This window comes from Bufo bufo, chromosome 2, assembly GCF_905171765.1.
Source record: "Bufo bufo chromosome 2, aBufBuf1.1, whole genome shotgun sequence".
Taxonomy (NCBI): domain Eukaryota; kingdom Metazoa; phylum Chordata; class Amphibia; order Anura; family Bufonidae; genus Bufo; species Bufo bufo.
Window position 1 is genome coordinate 208,205,855 of NC_053390.1, and position 20,797 is coordinate 208,226,651.

At 41.9% G+C, this 20,797-nt stretch overlaps 1 protein-coding gene across 1 annotated transcript; it reads right to left on the reverse strand.

Moving 5' to 3' along the window:
* Positions 1-2,879: 2,879 nt before the first annotated feature.
* Positions 2,880-19,760, reverse strand: MYL2 (myosin light chain 2). Its single transcript, XM_040416059.1, has 7 exons — positions 19,671-19,760; positions 16,067-16,156; positions 14,961-15,036; positions 14,386-14,490; positions 11,714-11,792; positions 11,581-11,629; positions 2,880-3,206 (listed from the first exon to the last, which is right to left on the reverse strand). The coding sequence occupies exons 1-7, from the start codon at positions 19,671-19,673 to the stop codon at positions 3,105-3,107; spliced, it is 504 nt and encodes a 167-aa protein (XP_040271993.1). The 5' UTR covers positions 19,674-19,760; the 3' UTR covers positions 2,880-3,104.
* Positions 19,761-20,797: the final 1,037 nt, after the last annotated feature.

The following is a 20,797-nucleotide window of genomic DNA, read 5'->3' on the forward strand; positions in this document are numbered from 1 at the left end:
TGCGGCTAAGCTCCATTCAAGTGAACAGAGCTTAGCCCCGCCCAGGCCAGTTGATACTAGTCGTGACGTCACTGGGCCCTGCGGTAAACAGTGAGAAGGCCGCGGCGCAAATGGAGTGCTGCTGCCTTCTCAAACAGCTGATCGGCGGGGGTCCCGGGTGTCGGACCCCTGCTGATCAGATGCTGATGATCTATCCAGAGGATAGATCATCAGTTTAAACAAACTGAAGAACCCCTTTAACCAGGTAAAAGATCTGGAGTTGATTCCAGGTGTGCCATTTGGAAGCTGTTGCTGTGAACCTACAACATGCGGTCAAAGGAGCTTTTAATAGAAGTGAAACAGACCATCATTATGGCCTGAAAAAATCTGCTCAGATTCGACCAAATGCAGCAAGGTTGAATGGACGGCGCTTCACAGTACAGATAGACAATGATCAAAACATAATGTAAAAGCAACCCATGAGTTTTCTAAGGCAAATAAGTGAGATATTCTGCAGAGGCCGAGTAAATCACTAGATTTTAACTCAATCGAACATGTATTTCACTTGCTTAAGACAAAACGTAAACACAAACCAGCAACAACTGAAGACAGCTGCAGTAAAGACCTGGCAAAGCATTGCAAAGGAAGAAACACATAGGGCCAGATTTATCATTACTCTGACAGCTCACTCCACTTTCACATATGGCTAAAGTCAGTTTTGGCCAAGTCAGATTTATGATCAGCCCTTTAAGACTGTAATAAATGTGGTTTGACGGTAGCAGTTGATCTGTCAGTAAGAGGCTTTACAAAAGTCACGCGTCTTTACGAAAAAGTAGCATGTTCCAATAAAAAGTCGCATAAGAATAAGCATGGTCCTCACTGTAGTGAAATTGCCAAATTTTTTGCGACTTTTTTGCAAATTTTTAAATAGTCGCAATAGTAAATCTGTCTAGAGATTAATTTACAAAAGAAAACGCCCACTTTCAGAAAACTGGCGAGCATAGCGCAGAGCCAAAAAAAGTCGCTAATTTTTGCGCAGTTTTAGCGATTGCGCATTTATTTGCGACTTTTTCACTCCATTATTCTTACTTGAGCTAATGATAAATCTGGCCCGTTGTCTGCAAAGGATTCTCTACAAACTATTAAAATGAACATTTTACTTATGGTAATGTTAATTTGTCCAATTTCTTTTGTGCTCCTGAAATAAGGAGGCTTTGTAGAAAAATGGTTGCAATTCCTAAACTTTTCATGGGATATTTTTTTCTACCCCTTGAATTAAACATGAAAGTCTACACTTCAATTGCATCTCAGTTGTTTCATTTAAAATCCAATGTGGTGGCATGCCAAACCCAAATCATGAAGATTGTGTCACTGTACAAATTTTTCTGGACCTAACTGTACATCCATACTACTAATAGCCATAACAACATAAAAATATTGTGTAGAATACTGCAGACTGAGGCCAGTTTTGCAGATGAGTGTGTTCACTATGTGTAGGAGTATGATTTCCTGTCATTAACTCTTCTCCTTTGACCGGATGATTTATAATGCTGTGTGTCTCTGCCCAACCTCAACTGTAATAATTTGTACTGACGGCATTATGTGAGTACAATTAATTAGAGGTGAATTCGGGCAGAGACGCACAGTATTATAAATCATTATAATGCAATGCGGTCCGGTCAAAGGAGCAGAGTTTACTACAGGAATTCACGCTCCTACACCCAGTGAACATGATTGTCTGAAACTGACCTAATAGTTAGGCCCCTTGCAGACGAGCGTGTCCGGATTAGGTCCGGATGCGTCCCAGTGCATTACGGCAAACCCGATGCATTGCGGGTGCAATGTGTTTTCCACGCGCGTGATAAAAAAACTACTGTGGTACCCAGACCCGAACTTCTTCACAGAAGTTCAGGTTTGGGTTAGTTGTAGTGTAGATTGTATTATTTCCCCTTATAACATGGTTATAAGGCAAAATAATAGCATTCTGAATACAAATGCATAGTACAATAAGGCTGGAGGGGTTAAAAAAATTTTTAACTCACCTTAATCCACTTGTTTCGCGCAGCCGGCATCTCTTCTGTCTTCATCTGTGAGCAATAGGACCTTTGATGACGTCACTGCGTTCATCACATGGTCCATCACATGATCCATCACCATGGTGATGGATCATGTGATGAGCGTAGTGACGTCATCAAAGGTCCTATTGCTCACAGATAAAGACAGAAGAGATGCCGGCTGCGCGAACAAGTGGACTAAGGTGAGTTAAATTATTTTCTTTCTTTTTTTAACCCCTCCAGCCCTATTTTACTATGCATTTTGTATTCAGAATGCTATTATTTTCCCTTATAACCATGTTATAAGGGGAAATAATAATGATCGGGTCCCCATCCCGATCGTCACCTAGCAACCGTGCATGAAAATCGCACCGCATCCGCACTTGCTTGCGGATGCTTGCGATTTTCACGCAACCATATTCACAAGTGATGCGTGAAAATCACAGCTCGTGTGCACAGCCCCATAGAAATGAATGGGTCCGGATTCAGTGCTGGTGCAATGCGTTCAACTCACGCATTGCAGCCGCGCGGAATACTCGCCTGTGTGAAAGGGGCCTTATTGTCCCGGCCAAATTATTCCTTCAGGCATAGCAGCCTGGCAGACACAGTGATGTAGTGGATGTATATCCAATCCCCCCAATTCCCCCCCTTCCCCCCCCCCCCCCCCCCCGCTTTGATGCCTGATCGCAACCCTCTATAGCTCTGCCACTGATAACTGTTATGTATCACATACACTGAATAGGAGGGATGTTTTATTATTGAACTGTTTTCTGAAGAATACTGACAAAATGCCATCAAAATGTAAAATCCAGATCCAGACCTAGAAATATATAGAAGGTATAGGTATAGAAATACAATTTATTTTCATGTTACACAGAGGTTCACTTTGTATTGATTTTTTGAAGTATGTATTGTCAGGATGATAGGATGCTCCTTAGATAATAGCATAGGCCTGCAATGTTATAAAATGCTATGGATTGTTCATGTTGTCCTGTGTCAATTGGTTTATCAGAGTAATAAATAAAAGACAAAAATATCAGCAGGATGTTAAGCAAAAGTCAAGATTAATGTTTATTCTTCTTTCTCTTCACCATGGGTGATGATATGCACAAGGTTTTTGTAGTTTAGGTTTCCAGTCACATCAGGAGGGAAAGCTGTGAACATCTGGTCAACCTTTAATGGATAAAGAACAAGTGAAAGTCAAGAAAGTTATACTACTATTGATACTTCTGGAAAAATTGTGACGGAATAGTTTTGCCAAAAGTGCCCCTATTCTGACTCCTAGCGGCAATTCGGCATATTCTGGCACCCACTGAAATGAATTGGCTGACTACGCAACACATACAATGGATCCTCCAGATCGAGAATTCTCTGTAGTGGCGCATACACCTTCAGTTGTTGGACAAACAACTATTAGGCTGAGAGCTATCTCTCCTGTACATCCACATAAAAAAAAGAGCCAATGGGACTATAAAAATATTATTCTACTTTCTTCCCTTTGAACGATTATTTATTTTGATATACTAATAAAGAGATAGCTCTATATTTTTATATGTTTTAAGTCCCATTGGCTGTTTGATGTGGTTGTAGAGATGTTCCATGGGCTATTGATGTTGGTAGGATGGTGAGGTTTTTGCAGGTTATTTATCTCTCCTCTACATGCTTGGCGGGGTGTGTATGTGTTTTCAGTGGGAAGAGAAGAGAAAGCTGCCGCCAAACGTTTTGCAACGTTGTATCTTCTGGTAAAACAAAACTGAAATTCAACATGCCCTATCTTTTTCTTCCTTGACTATCTGTCGGGGAAGAGTCAAGAGGTCCCCATACACATTATATTGTCAGTGAGCCCTGACGTAAACGGTGAGTTCCACTAACAGTAGTCTAATGTGGATTGTGGCTTTAAAGAGGACAGGACTTTGTTTTCCATCTTGCAAACAGAAACTAGACGGATCCGTTATGATTAAAGTCTTCCGTTTTAACTTCCGTCTTATGGATTCTGTTATTTTCCGTTATAACGGAAAACAGTAACGGATTCCATAACGGTGATGTGAACTTACCCTAACTGGTATATCCAAAATGAAGATCAGGGATTCTAAGGCACTTCTCCAGTAAAAAATCGACTTTACTATTACATCACAAATGTGCAAAAAAGGGACAAGAAAGACAAACTAACACGTGGCCAATGGATGTTTTGCGTCCTCTGACACTTTCTTAAGGCCTATCTTCTCTACACTATAGCTATGTTGGCTCTTTTGTCTTCAACAACATTATATTTCACTGCTGGACAAGTTCTTTAACCACCTCCGGACCGCTGTACGCAGATTCGCGTTCCGGAGGTGGCAGCGCTGCGCACAATCACGCATATACGCGTCATCTCGCGAGACGCGAGATTTCGCTCAAAGCCGGCCCGCGCATGCGCATCGCGGGCCGGCAAAATTAAAAGAACAAGTTCGTCACCAGCCTGCCAGCAACGATCATTGGCTGGCAGGCTGGCAATTTTCAAAAAATCCAATCACAAGTCATATAACAGATCATATTAGTAAATATGATCTGTTATATGGCTTGTCTGCTCCTGTGCTGGTCCTTTTCGTCGGTTGGATCCAGCAGAGGAGCAGACTGAACTGTGAGTACACCAAACACTACACCTTAGCCCCAGATCACCCCCCTGCACCCCAATTAACCCTTTGATCACCCCTTTGATCGCCCCTGTCAATCACTAGTGAAAGGAAAAAAAGTGATCAGTGTAAACTGTCACTTTTTTTTTTTCACTGGTATTGACTGTTAGGTTTTAGGGATAGTTTAGGCCCCTTGGTTAGGTAGTTAGCGTCAGTTAGCGCCCACCCCACCGCACCGCAGTCACTTTTATTCGCTGATTAGCGTATCGCTAATCAGCATTTGTACTTTTATAGTATCTGTAAGTGATCAAAACTGATCACAGTCAGATCTATAATTGTATTAGTGTCACCTTAGCTCGCCCTCCACCCAAAACGCAGTGTTTTCCCGATCAGGCCTGATCGGTCGCCCACACGTGCGTTCACCCACGCCCGCCCCACCGCAGTGACAAAAAATATATATTTTTTTGATCACTGCACATTCATTTTACACGCACTGCAGCGATAAAAAAATCAGTTTTGATATTTTTTATCAACCGCAGCGGCCTCCGGTACTTCGCTAGCCTCCCCTTTGTAAGACAGGTTTGCTTTTTTTCATGGGTAGTCTCAGGGAATACCCCTAAATTTAGTAGTCCAAAATGTCAAACAGGGGGTATTCTTCTGAAGAGGCCTTCAGGATTCTGACCCAATCGGATGAGGAGTGGGAACCCTCATCTGACGAATCTAGCGGGTCAGAATATGAACCTGTGGAAAGCAGTGGCTCTCTGACCCAAAGTTCGGACGAGGAGGTTGAGGTCCCTGGCAGCACCAGGCGTACCCGGCCCCGTGTCGCTAGACCACAGGTTACGCAGGATCCGCTTCAAGAGCAGCAGAGTGGGGCTGTCGCTGCCGGATCACGTGGTGAGGCATACACCAGCAGCGCAGCCCTCCCTGGACCTAGTACCAGCACTGCCGTACAACATGGTGACATGGCGAGCACCAGAAGGGCAGTTGAAGCTGGTACGGTGGCACGTGCAGTAGTTACCCCGTCGCAGCCACCGCACAGACAGGCCCGTAGAGCTCCTAGAATCCCTGAGGTGCTGGCAAACCCTGATTGGCAGTCACCAACTTCAGCCGCACCTGTAGTTCCCCCTTTCACCGCCCAGTCTGGAGTTCGGGTTGAGACGGCTCAAATCGGTTCGGCCCTGGGATTTTTTGAGCTGTTCTTGACTGCGGAGCTCTTGGACTTAGTCGTGGCAGAGACAAACCGGTATGCCACACAATTTATATCCGCAAACCCGGGAAGCTTTTATGCCCAGCCTTTCCGGTGGAAACCAGTCCAAGTTTCCGAACTTAAAATTTTTTTGGGCCTTCTCCTCAACATGGGTCTAACTAAAAAGCATGAATTGCGGTCATATTGGTCCACGCACCCGATTCATCACATGCCCATGTTCTCTGCTGCTATGTCCAGGGCACGATTTGAGGCCATCCTCCGTTTCCTGCATTTTAGCGACAACACCACCTCCCGTCCCAGAGGCCACCCAGCTTTTGACCGGCTCCACAAAATTCGGCCCCTCATAGACCATTTCAACCAGAAATTTGCAGATTTGTATACCCCCGAGCAAAACATCTGCGTAGACGAGTCCCTAATACATTTTACCGGGCGCCTTGGCTTCAAACAATACATCCCAAGCAAGCGTGCCCGGTATGGGGTCAAATTGTATAAGCTCTGTGAAAGGGCCACAGGCTATACCCACAAATTTCGGATCTATGAGGGAAAAGATCAGACCCTGGAGCCGGTCGGTTGCCCTGACTACCTGGGGAGCAGTGGGAAGACAGTCTGGGACTTGGTGTCACCCTTATTCGGCAAGGGGTACCATCTTTATGTGGACAATTTTTACACAAGTGTGGCCCTCTTTAGGCATTTGTTTCTAGAACGGATTTGCGCCTGTGGCACCGCGCGAACTAGTCGCGTGGGCTTCCCCCAACGGCTTGTAACCACCCGTCTTGCAAGGGGGGAGAGGGCTGCCTTGTGTAACGAAGAACTGCTCGCGGTGAAATGGAGAGACAAGCGTGACGTTTACATGCTCTCCTCCATTCACGCAGACACGACAATCCAAATTGAGCGAGCAACCCGTGTCATTGAAAAGCCCCTCTGTGTCCACAACTATAATGCGCTCATGGGAGGGGTGGACTTCAATGACCAGATGTTGTCTCCGTATTTAGTTTCCCGCAGAACCAGACGCTGGTATAAGAAGGTGTCTGTATATTTAATTCAATTGGCGCTGTACAATAGTTTTGTTCTCTACAGTAAGGCTGGGAGAACACGATCCTTCCTCAAATTCCAGGAAGAGATCATCGAGAACCTCCTTTACCCAGGAGGTTCCGTGGCCCCATCCACCAGTGTAGTTAGCCGCCTACACGAGCGACATTTCCCCAGTGTCGTTCCTGGTACCTCAACCCAACCGTCACCCCGAAAAAGATGTTGTGTCTGTAGCAGGTGTGGAATAAGGCGTGACACACGCTATTTCTGTCCTGACCACCCTGCCCTATGCTTTGGTGAGTGTTTCCGGAAGTACCACACACAGGTACACCTAGCATAGGGATTGCATCTCACAGGACAGGCACACAGGGCTATTAGGGCCCTTTTACTCACAGCTGCTGCAAACCTCTCCTTTCACCTGGGATAAAGTGCATAACGTACTTTGCCACATCTTTGGGCGATTTGCGCTTTGCACATTGTCCCATGGGGAAGGAGAGGTTTGTTTTATAAAGGTAAAAAAAACTAAACAAAAAAAAAATTACCGGTAAGTAAAAAAGTTAAAAAAAAGTTAATATGTTCTGTTCTAAAGTTAATAAAGTTATTGCGTTGCGGCCTGGTTTTTTCTTTTTTGTTTTGTTTTTTTTACCTTTCAGGTGGACCAACCGATCGACTAGCTGCAGCACTGATGTGCATTCGGACAGAAGCATTGCGCTGCTGTCAGATTACACGCAAGTCGGTGTATGCGGCGCTGCAAGACGAGATTTCTCCTCTGCAGTAAAAGATACGTTTGCCGGGGCATATGAGCTGAGGAGGTGGCGGTGTTCATATACTTTGACAAACACTTTGTATATATATAAAAAAAAAAATCCCGGCAATGATTTATTCATCCACATCGATTGATGTGAATGGAGAAATCGGGTTTGCCAGGGCATACGAGCTAAGTGGGTATGGATGTTGGGTGGAGCTCCTATGTCCTGGCAGACGCCTTTCCCCTCCTTTTTCTTTTTTTGGCAGAGATTTTTTTATCCACATTGATCGATGCGAATGAAGAAATCTGTGCCGTTCATTTTTTTCTTTCAGCCCAGAGGCTGAACGGAAAAAAAAAATCTCATTACCTGTATGCTCAATATAAGGAGAATAGCAGAAACTCCTAATGCTGGGCATACATGTAATGATTGCGGAGACCCTCAAATGCCAGGGCAGTACAAACACCCCACAAATAACACCATTTTGGAAAGAAGACACCCCAAGGTATTCGCTGAGGGGCATATTGAGTCCATGAAAAATTGAAATTTTTGTCCCAAGTTAGCGGAAAGGGAGACTTTGTGAGAACAAAATCAAAAAAATCAATTTCCGCTAACTTGTGCCAAAAAATTTTTTTTTTCTATGAACTCGCCATGCCCCTCATTGAATACCTTGGGGTGTCTTCTTTCCAAAATGGGGTCACATGTGGGGTATTTATACTGCCCTGGCATTTTAGGGGCCCCAAAGCGTGAGAAGAAGTCTGGTATCCAAATGTCTAAAAATGCCCTCCTAAAAGGAATTTGGGCACCTTTGCCCACCTAGGCTGCAAAAAAGTGTCACACATGTGGTATCTCCGTATTCAGGAGAAGTTGGGGAATATGTTTTGGGGTGTCATTTTATATATACCGATGCTGGGTGAGATAAATATCTTGGTCAAATGCCAACTTTGTATAAAAAAATGGGAAAAGTTGTCTTTTGCCAAGATATTTCTCTCACCCAGCATGGGTATATGTAAAATGACACCACAAAACACATTCCCCAACTTCTCCTGAATACGGCGATACCACATGTGTGACACTTTTTTGCAGCCTAGGTGGGCAAAGGGGCCCACATTCCAAAGAGCACCTTTCGGATTTCACAGGTCATTTACCTACTTACCACACATTAGGGCCCCTGGAAAATGCCAGGGCAGTATAACTACCCCACAAGTGACCCCATTTTGGAAAGAAGACACCCCAAGGTATTCCGTGAGGGGCATGGCAAGTTCCTAGAATTTTTTATTTTTTGTCACAAGTTAGTGGAAAATGATGATTTTTTATTTTATTTTTTTTCATACAAAGTCTCATATTCCACTAACTTGTGACAAAAAATAAAAACTTCCATGAACTCACTATGCCCATCAGCGAATACCTTGGGGTCTCTTCTTTCCAAAATGGGGTCACTTGTGGGGTAGTTATACTGCCCTGGCATTCTAGGGGCCCAAATGTGTGGTAAGGAGTTTGAAATCAAATTCTGTAAAAAATGGCCTGTGAAATCCGAAAGGTGCTCTTTGGAATATGGGCCCCTTTGCCCACCTAGGCTGCAAAAAAGTGTCACACATCTGGTATCTCTGTATTCAGGAGAAGTTGAGGAATGTGTTTTGGGGTGTCTTTTTACATATACCCATGCTGGGTGAGATAAATATCTTGGTCAAATGCCAACTTTGTATAAAAAAATGGGAGAAGTTGTCTTTTGCCAAGATATTTCTCTCACCCAGCATGGGTATATGTAAAATGACACCCCAAAACACATTCCCCAACTTCTCCTGAGTACGGAGATACCAGATGTGTGACACTTTTTTGCAGCCTAGGTGGGCAAAGGGGCCCATATTCCAAAGAGCACCTTTCGGATTTCACTGGTCAGTTTTTACAGAATTTGATTTCAAACTCCTTACCACACATTTGGGCCCCTAGAATGCCAGGGCAGTATAACTACCCCACAAGTGACCCCATTTTGGAAAGAAGAGACCCCAAGGTATTCGCTGATGTGCATAGTGAGTTCATGGAAGTTTTTATTTTTTGTCACAAGTTAGTGGAATATGAGACTTTGTATGAAAAAAAATAAAAAAAAAATCATCATTTTCCACTAACTTGTGACAAAAAATAAAAAATTCTAGGAACTCGCCATGCCCCTCACGGAATACCTTGGGGTGTCTTCTTTCCAAAATGGGGTCACTTGTGGGGTAGTTATACTGCCCTGGCATTCTAGGGGCCCAAATGTGTGGTAAGGAGTTTGAAATCAAATTCTGTAAAAACTGACCAGTGAAATCCGAAAGGTGCTCTTTGGAATATGGGCCCCTTTGCCCACCTAGGCTGCAAAAAAGTGTCACACATCTGGTATCTCCGTACTCAGGAGAAGTTGGGGAATGTGTTTTGGGGTGTCATTTTACATATACCCATGCTGGGTGAGAGAAATATCTTGGCAAAAGACAACTTTTCCCATTTTTTTATACAAAGTTGGCATTTGACCAAGATATTTATCTCACCCAGCATGGGAATATGTAAAAAGACACCCCAAAACACATTCCTCAACTTCTCCTGAATACGGAGATACCACATGTGTGACACTTTTTTGCAGCCTAGGTGGGCAAAGGGGCCCATATTCCAAAGAGCACCTTTCGGATTTCACTGTTCAGTTTTTACAGAATTTGATTTCAAACCCCTTACCACACATTTGGGCCCCTAGAATGCCAGGGCAGTATAACTACCCCACAAGTGACCCCATTTTGGAAAGAAGAGACCCCAAGGTATTTCGTGATGGGCATAGTGAGTTCATAGAACTTTTTATTTTTTGTCACAAGTTAGTGGAATATGAGACTTTGTAAGAAAAAATAAATAAATAAAAAAATCATCATTTTCCGCTAACTTGTGACAAAAAATAAAAAGTTCTATGAACTCACTATGCCCATCAGCGAATACCTTAGGGTGTCTACTTTCCGAAATGGGGTCATTTGTGGGGTGTTTGTACTGTCTGGGCATTGTAGAACCTCAGGAAACATGACAGCTGCTCAGAAAGTCAGAGCTGCTGCAAAAAGCGGAAATTCACATTTTTGTACCATAGTTTGTAAACGCTATAACTTTTACCCAAACCATTTTTTTTTTACCCAAACATTTTTTTTTTATCAAAGACATGTAGAACAATAAATTTAGAGCAAAATTTATATATGGATCTCGTTTTTTTTGCAAAATTTTACAACTGAAAGTGAAAAATGTCATTTTTTTGCAAAAAAATCGTTTAATTTCGATTAATAACAAAAAATGTCAGCAGCAATGAAATACCACCAAATGAAAGCTCTATTAGTGAGAAGAAAAGGAGGTAAAATTCATTTGGGTGGTAAGTTGCATGACCGAGCAATAAACGGTGAAAGTAGTATAGGTCAGAAGTGTAAAAAGTGGCCTGGTCTTTCAGGGTGTTTAAGCACTGGGGGCTGAGGTGGTTAAATGAGGACTGGCGGGTGACCTGCTGTTCGCCATGGGTCAAGCAGCTGAACAGCAGGAGAAGCTGTGGGTGGTTGTACCTGTACATGTAATTGGCGGCATGTAAATGTGGTGTACATAACACCCATTTATATAATCTCTTTGGAAATCTCCTTTTCCTCTAGGCCCAATATGATTGGTAAGATATGTTAATCTTGTGACATTCATCTTCAGCCAAGAGGAAAGGTAAGAAAGGAAACATCTGTAGTTAACTCTTTAGGAGATCCTTATAATCTAATTGGGCATATGGACAATGGTTGTTTTATTAGCGTAACCCCTAGCCACATGACATAATGATGGGGTTAAACCAAGCAAGAAATTCTGACATTATTAAAACACCCATTATACTCATGCTTATAACCTTGAAATAGGATGAATATACTAGAACGTGTTTATGCTGTCATATGTAAGTACAGGAGATGAGCTGGAAATTGTACCTCTTCACTGGAGAACCTCTCAGCCTGAGTCATAAGCATATCTCTTATGCTAAAAATAAGACATAAAAAGATGAGTTAAAGACAGCGCAGAAGAAGACCCCAGTGCAGCATCTCCGCAGACACCTGTACTTACTAGTCTGATTTGAGAAGGCCACTACCTTCAGGGTCAAACACCTTGAAAGCACTTAGAATTGTTTCTTCTGGATCTGCTCCTGTAAGTTTAATCACATATTAAATCACAATTGACATCATTATCCTTATTAATAGTAATATGTCATAGAAACAAAGTATATACAATGGTGATGCACGTCTTCCTATTAGACACAATAGATGCCTCTTATACCATGCCATCATTCTAAAAGTAATTATATGGAGTTGGAGGTGAAGATATTCTGCAATGTGGGAAGAGCCAATTTGCTTTCAATCATAACTAGAGGGCAAATGGCAATACTCAAAGAAGACCATCAGCCGTGGGTCACTTAACGTAGACTGGTCCGAATTAAAGGGGTTTTCTGGTATTTTAAAATTGATGGCCTATCCTCAAGATAGGTCATCAACATCAAATCGGCGGGGGTCCACCACCCGCTACTGCTGCCGATCAGCTGGTTGAAGAAAAGGCCACGCTCCGTGCAAGCGTACCCTTCCCTTCATTGTTTACCTGCTCGCCGTTGACAGCGAAGTGGTGAACAGGTGTAACTACAAGCCACCCCATTCACTTCTATGGGACAGCTCTTCCTATTCAAGTGTATACTACACAGCTGTCCCATACAAGTGAATTGGATGGCTTGTAATTACACCTGCTCACCACTACGATGTCGACAGCGAGCAGGTAAACAATAAAGGGAAGGCGGCGCTCGCACAGAGAAAGGCCTTCTCTTCAACCAGCTGATTGGCGGGGGTGCCAGGTGGTAGACCGCCGTCGATCTGATATTGATGATTTATCCTGAGGATAGGTCATCAGTATTAAAATTCCAGAAGACCACTTTAATACTGTATTCTATTGTAATATTTATTTCTCATGCATACGACTATGTATTTTGTGGTCCACAAAAAATACGGATGACATCCGTGTGCATTCCGTATTTTGCGGAACGGAACAGCTGGCCCCTAATAGAACAGTCCTATCCTTGTCTGTAATGCGGACAATAATAGGACATGTTCTATTTTTTTGCGGAACGAAAATACAGACATACGGAAACGGAATGCACATGGAGTACCTTCAATTTTTTTTGCGGATCCATTGAAATAAAAAGTTCGGTATACGGTCCGGAAAAAAAACGGAACGGACACGGAATGAAAATACGTTGAGTGCCACCATATTCCTCAGTGACTTTACAAACAATCACTGCTCCCCAGTGGGGCTCAGTATCTTAATTGCCTTAGGAGTGTAGGAGGAAACCGGAGTACCCGGAGGAAATCCATGTAGAACATACAAAATCGATGCAGATGTTGCCATTGATCATATTTGAATCCAGGACCCCGGTGTGGCAAAGTCAGATTGTTAACCATTAAGCTGCCATGTTGCCCATATGGTCGGCAATGTGAAGACGACCTGCAAATAGCCTTAAAGAGGTTTTTAAGAACTTACTTATTGATGACTTGTCTTTAGGATAGGACATCAATATCAGATTGGCTGGGGTCAATATACTTTGAAGTAGCCATGCCTGGTTATTGCAGCACTGTTCCCATTCAAGTGAGTGGGAATGGGAGCAGTGTCGCATCAACTAGTCGTGGCCACTATACAGTATACAGAGCTGTTTAGTTCCGGGGCCTGGTTCAAGTGCAAAACCAACTGAACGGAGTAAGGATTGGTCATCAATAAGTAAGTCCTTTAACCAGTTTAAGTCATTTTACCTCTGTCATGCCCAGACACATTTTTTTAGTGCATGTTAGTTTTAAAAGAATAACTTTTTTCCCATTCAGCTATTCAAATATGTTTTCTTTTTTTTTTCAGTGATACAAAATGTGTTTTTACGTTATTTTTTTTTATATACCTGAGAGAATGTTATTTAAAAAAATGAGTCTGCTTCTATATTTTTTTTTTATAGTGAATTTTTTTTTTTATATTTGTTTTAATTTTGCACATCATGCCTCAAATAAGGTCATGAAAGAGTTTAACATTACATGTTTTATTGCTGATTTCTCCTGTAATTTGGGCTAACAGTTGCTTCTGTTACAAGGACAATAGGTAGATCCCAATCTCCGAGATTAGGGAAGGAGGTGGTTCTTGGAGTTGTGGCCAAAATATCTGGGGAGGTGTCTAAGGATGTAGGCAGGTTTCCTAGTTCTCTAGTAATGGCTCTGTTTGCTAGTACTCTATAACACTTGGATACAGGGGCAGACTGGGAACTTAAATTGACCCTATAGGTGGGTCCAAATTGACAAAAGATGGGGCAACACAAGTAGGCAGGGACAATGGATGAAGACACGGCCATCAATTCCATAGTGCAGCACAAAATACCGCCCCTGCAGAACCAAATACCACAGTGTAGCACAAAATGCTGATGCCCATCGTATTCAACTGTATAACCACGTTGAGGACTGTGATATGGTTGAGTCCAGGAAGGCACACATGGCCATTGGCCAGGTCCATATGTACCTGATGCTCCTACATTAATTAATGCTAAGAGCATCAGATCATTATTTACCCTGCCGATGGCCATGAGGTGAGCTCGGGCAGCTCCCTGGGCATGAGCCCTCCGGGTGATTTCCCTGTAGGGTCAATGGCCAGTCCGACCCCACTTGGATACATACAGTATATCTAGTACGACTAAGGAGTCTTGGTAGAAATGATAAAGTACGAACCTTTCAGCTTCTCTCCAAACATTGTTAAGAACACAGTAAAATTTATTGCCCCCGGAGCTTCTTTTAACATTTCTTCTAGTTCTTCATTCTTTACATTCAGACGACCTTTGAAGGAATAGAAGAAGGTATGTACTGTAATATATCAGTAGTGTATTATCTGATAGTGTGAGAAGTCTGTGCGCCTGAGAATTATGGATCTCTGGAGAGGTCCACCTACAAATTCCCTATAAATGACTGCTACTCCCCCAGAGAAATAACCTGACTATTTTTATCTAATGGTAATTCTGATAACAGCTGTATGGTCTCCAATGACAATCAGGACGTGTGGATCCTACACAATTATGTGGGTAGTGTTAAAGTTTCATGTGTGAACATGTGGTATGAGTGACATTTATGGTAACTCATTTATGTACTGAATATCCAGGATGTGATAATGAAGGTCTAACTTGTAGTATCATGTCCATAAACTGCTGGTATATTGCTGGCGTCTCACACACTGTAGTAGAGGCCTGTGCCTACTTAGGAGCCCTAGGAGAATGCAATACATACACATATACATTCATAGCTCATATTACCTAAAGCTGCAAAGGTATCTCTGAGATCTTCTTTATCAATGAACCCATCTCGATTCTGATCCATGATGGTAAATGCCTCAATGCAGAAGAATAAGGTGGAAAGCAGTCACTCTTAATGTAAGGGTATTTTATTTTATATTTGATAAAATTGACCACTGACAATCCCATACACAATGATCTATCTATCTATCTATAGTTTATCTATCTATCCAATATCAATCTATTCAATATCTATCTATCTATAGTTTCTATTTATCTATTAATCAATCATCTATTATCTATCTACAGTATATCTATCAATCATCTATTATCTATATATAGTATCTATATCTATCTATCTATCTCTCTCATATCTAATGTATATCCATGTAATATCTGTCTATTTCATCATATCTGTCTATCTAATATCTATCTGTCTATCTATGTACCTGATAAAGGACCTGATAAAAAGTACAACTATATAAAACCAAGAGGGACATAACAGCTAATCACTCAGAATTACCTGTAGGAGCACTGAATAATCATAAAAAGAAGTGAAATGATTCCTAGAGGAATCCCACAATGCCATATTGATTATTGTGACTGAGTTTTAGACACCTTTTACACCTACATCAGCATCTGTGAAAAATGTGGGCATGACTTAGGCCGATTTCACATCAGCGTTCAGCCTTTCCGTTCTCCTGCTACGTTATAGGAGCAGGAGAACGGAAAGGACGGATTCGACACATAACTAAGCCGGACGTTAGGATTCTGCTCAGAAGATGATTTTGGAGCGGAGACAAAAGTTGTGCGCGCAGGACTTTTGTCTCCGATTCAAAAATCTTCCTCTGAGCGGAAACCTAACGGACCCCATTATAGTCTATGGGGTCCGTAGGCTCCGTTCGGCTCAGTTATGTGCCGAATCCGTCCTTTCCGTTCTCCTGATCCTATAACGGAGCAGGAGAACGGAAAGGCTGAACGCTGATGTGAACTCAGCCTAAGAGGAGCTGTAGAATGAGCTAAATGTATTAACAATGTAACACAGTTTAACAAAAAAAAAAATGACACCCAAAAAGTTGCAGCTAAATACTATACATCTATTCCATTCGTCTACACATATCATTTACCTCCTTAAATTCCTGAATCTGGGTCTGCTCAAACATGGAGAATACATTGGAGTTGGCTCCTTCTGCCCTCTTCTTTGCTTTCTTGGGAGACTTGAGAGAATTGGGATACATGTATGAAATAACATTTAATCGCAGTATATTTTTAATAGTGTTGTGCTAGTTTCTGGCAAAAAATAAATAAAATCTCATTTTAGTCAACAGGCTACATCCACATGGAAAAATGAAGATTTTATGTTATTATATAACTGACGTTGTCTGCAGATTGCTATTTGCCTCTATAAGTATCAAAGATTGACCAGGCAATCTCAAGTAATTTGACTGTTATTATTTAAAGGGGGAATTAGTTCTGGTCAGGGTTGCCAAACAGAATTTTTCTTTTTTCTGGACAACTTATTCCAAAATCCTGGATAGCCACCATTTTTTACAGACAAATTGGAAAACCATAATGAATGATAAAGATTATAAGTAATACAGGTTTATAGCTCAATATACTCATTACCAGCATTTATTGTGAGATGTATAATGATGATATTTACCAACAAAACAATCTAGTCAAGTAGCACCAGTCTCAAATAAATCATGGACACATCTATTGTTTTCACGGATTTCCTATTTTTATAGACTGTCCAGAAATTTCTGGACATTTGGCAATCCTGGTTCTGGTGCACAGACAGCAGAAGATGCAATAAATGCATTAAAAGGCTTACACCTCTTAATAGATTGGTTAGATTTTCAACTGGTGGGATTTACCAAGATGTGTGAAATGCCGGGCTCAGGGAAAAGCTTGCACTGGGCGGCTCACTCTGGTTTCCTACAGCTTGAATATCAGAACTCTCCCTGTCTATTAACCCTGTCTATTAACCTAGGAGATAGGCTGGAAGAAGCTGGAGAGGAGCCACTCATCTGACCTGTGGAAGACCACATGACTGCAGTGAGGCCCAGGAAGAGGGAGAGCCCACACCTGAATTCCTTCTTCCCCCCTCAACATGAAAACACTGCATTTTCATGCATCTGCCACCAGGTGGAGCTCAGCTCAAAGAGATTTTTTTACCTCTTCCATTGCATTCATTAAATGTATACAGTACATGCCTATGTGCTGAGCTCCCCGTAGTGGTTTCAAGACAGTTTTATGACAACACTGTGGTGTAAAAATGTTTAGATTGAGCACCATATTTGTGAAGCACCTGTTCCATGGATAAAGTGGATCAGGCAGAGGATGACTTTCTTTTTATTACATTTTGTAATAAAAAAAATTCTCCCTCTTAATAAAATAAAATATAAATTCATTCATGTCTGGGGCGTCGCACTTTGTGTTCCACGTTGCCTGGGAGTGTTTTACGCACGTGTACTTGGAAACTGCATGGGTTGGGGGCCCATACTAAGTTTTGCTTGGGGACTGATGAGATCTGTGTACGCCCCTGTCTCTGAGCTCAGCACTTATTAAAATTATCCATTTTAGAAAACTATTGGAACATTGCTCAGGGTAACAATGTTGGTGTCCATGTCTAGATTTAGCTTAATCGATAATAATGAATCAGACATTTGGTCTCGTTTGTCTGCACTGCACCAGACAGATAAAGGCTAATTACATCAATCGTTATATGATAACCTAATAATACTACCTTAAAATAAGTAAAATAAAAAAGATCAATAAAAGGAAACTGCTTTAACAGTCACATGAGAATAAATCGTCTCCGCTCTTTCTATATAATGTAAGCAGAAATTTTCTAAATAAAGAATAAGTGTCACCATATAAAACTGCATTCACAACATAATACAATAGGTCGCTGTAATAGCCAGACATTCATATACAAGTATTAACAATCATATAAATCTTATAAATATACACAGAATGAAAATCACTGAAAAGACAGACGTCTGTTGCGGCACATATTTGTAAAAGTTAGAAAAACAGTATGACTGCTGAACAACTCATCAATGACTCCCAGCTCAGGCTTTTATCCAATAGCTTTTATTTGTAAGTATCTTTGGAGAAAGCAATACGTTAAAGGGACATTCCTACCAGGGACATTTATGGAGTATTTACAAAAGTGTGGATCCCACCTTTTGAGATCCACTCCTATCTCCAGAACTGGGCCCCATTGTGTTCGGCTGGGGATAGAGTGGTGACCGCACGTGTTCCATTTTCTCCATTCACTTCAATAACACTTCAGAGAATAACTGAGCATGCTGACCTGGTTATTTTCTGAAGTGCTGCTGAAGTGAATGGAGAGAGCCGAACATGCATGGCCACCTCTCCATTCCTGGCTAAGGCTCTGGATGTAGTAGAAGGTCCCAGAAGGGACCTGTACCTATGGGACATTCATGGCATATCCTGTGGTTAGAAGGCTTCTCGTATGCTTAGCAGTTCACTTCTCGGACCCCCTGTAATCTATGGGGGAAAACCTGCATCCAGGGGCATAGCTATAGGGGGTGCAGAGGTATCAGTTGCTACCGGGCCCAGGATCCTGAGGGGGCCCAAAGACCATAAGAAGACATCGCTGGTCAAGCTCTGGCTGGAGGGAAGGGGTTAGGTGAAAAATTTGCCGTTTCATAAAGGCAGCATGAAGGCTATATGCTTCCCTGCCCCCTGGCCACAAAGCACTGAAGGAAGGGGGCCCAAGCTGAACTCTTGCCCCAGGGCCCACAAAGCACTGAAGGAAGGGGGGACCAAGCTGAACTCTTGCACCAGGGCCCATGACCCTTAAGCTACGCCCCTGCCTCTAACATATGTTTAATTTTTCTGCAACGCCACAGAAGGGGAAATTTTGTAATACACACTTCCCATTAAAATCATTGGGAATGTCAGTGTAATACTTGGACATGCTGAGTCCTCCAGAGTAAGAGAGGGTCTAGGTAGCTGGCTAAATAGATGAGTGTCTTGAACAGGATTCCCCAATAACGTATTTTAAAATGTGTATTCTAAACCAGACAAACCCCTTTTAAGGACTCTTATTACACGATATTGCCGAACAGGCATAAACATGACAAAGCTCGTCCAATTAAGTGAAGCCTTATGAATCATATCTGATCATGTTGATATCACTGATTTAATAATTACCATTAAAATTGGCACATATAGACATGTTATATATCTATGATATACTGCAATGATTGTTAAAAACAGATATGATTAGAAAGTAAGTATTCAATAATACAAATATGGAGAGTAAAAGGGATAAAATGTAAAGGATAAATCTTTAGGTATACTATGACAATTAGTAATATTTGCAGCCAATCAAGTGAAATGGTCTAGCCATACACGGGTGATATCATACGGTATAGAAAATACCAGTTGTTAAAAAACAATACCGTTTCTATACCAGTCGTGTTTGTGTAGGTTTTCTCCGGGTACTCCGGTTTTCACCCACACTGCAACTGATAGGGACCTTAGATTGTGAGCCCCACTGGGGACAGTGTGATGCTAATGTCTGTAAAGCTGCAGAATATGTCAGCGCTATATAAGTGCATAAAATAAATAAAAATAAATAGAAGGATGGATTTTCTTCTAAACCATCAGTAGTAAATTCACATCCCACCCCATGTAATATACATGAACCATGGCTCCATGAAAGACGATGCTGCTGCTCCACATTTTGCTCACCATTCTTCAGCTGGTACTTGGGGTGTTCCCTGTCCGTGAACTTCCTGGACCTGATCTGTGAGCTTTGTCCAGACAGACAATAAATATGCCCCCATACTAGATATAAATAAACTCATGACCACTTTTGGCAGTGGAGGGTAGCCCCATCCTCATGCAAGCCTTTCCCTTGTCACCAGTCACATTGTTGTGCACTCTGATGATATGTGAGACAAAGAAGATCTGAAGGTTACAGAAACCCAATGCTTCTGCAGCTCCATCCCTTATGCAATCATATTTAAAGCAACAATGCCACAGCAGATGGCCGAGAGCACTGCTCATGACAATTGCTGCCGATGTTACGCTGTTGGCAGAACGCCAGCACTTTTTATTTCATGCTACCTATTTTTTGCCATTTGCTTTTTCTCTGGTTTTACAGCGTAAAGCATGGAATAAAGAGGTGAGTGTGGATTAGAGGAAGGGAAGGGAAAATGTACTGGCCTACCAGGGAAGTCCTATGTAAGTAGTGGAGATGACGAATAATCCTTAATTCCTTGAGTCTATATATATATATATATATATATATATATATTATATAATCCATTTAGCTGTTGCCCATTTGAGATAATGATTATCGCTAGATCTCTTCTAGATTGTACATGAAACCAAAATCACTGAATATATAGATAAGGTATATATATATATATATATATATATATATATATACACACACACACACACACACAGGGATTGTTTTTGTATACAATCCCTGTATTGTAGGAGGAATTCAGATTTACAAGCACATGAGTAATTCTTCTTCTCTTCTTTTTAGATACCATGTAGACTGATGCGAAGATGATGAACAAAGAAGCTTGAACAAATGCGACAGTGCGCGGTGCTCCATGCGTATAGAAATAACTGGATGGTTTTATCTGTTTAAATGTTTCCAATCTCAGTCCGTTAGTAATAAATATATATGGGAGATCCCCATTTGACTATCTATGGACCGGAATGGTGGGATGGCCTGGGGTACACCGCATTCACGTGTGGTGTCCCCCTTACCTGAGCACAACGTTGGAGGGGTTGATCCACCCGGGAGGTTGGATCCCTTTCCGATTGGTCCGGATAGTTATGTTGATAAAGTGAAAACA

Bases quoted from the DNA above. Each gene is read 5' to 3' on its own strand.
- MYL2 (XM_040416059.1), bottom strand. The intron at 11,793-14,385 runs GTTCGTACTTTA...TTAAACTTACAG, and splicing joins GTTTGGAGAGAAGCTGAAAG to GAGCAGATCCAGAAGAAACA. The intron at 3,207-11,580 runs GTACAATTTCCA...TATCCATTAAAG, and splicing joins AGAGGTTCTCCAGTGAAGAG to GTTGACCAGATGTTCACAGC.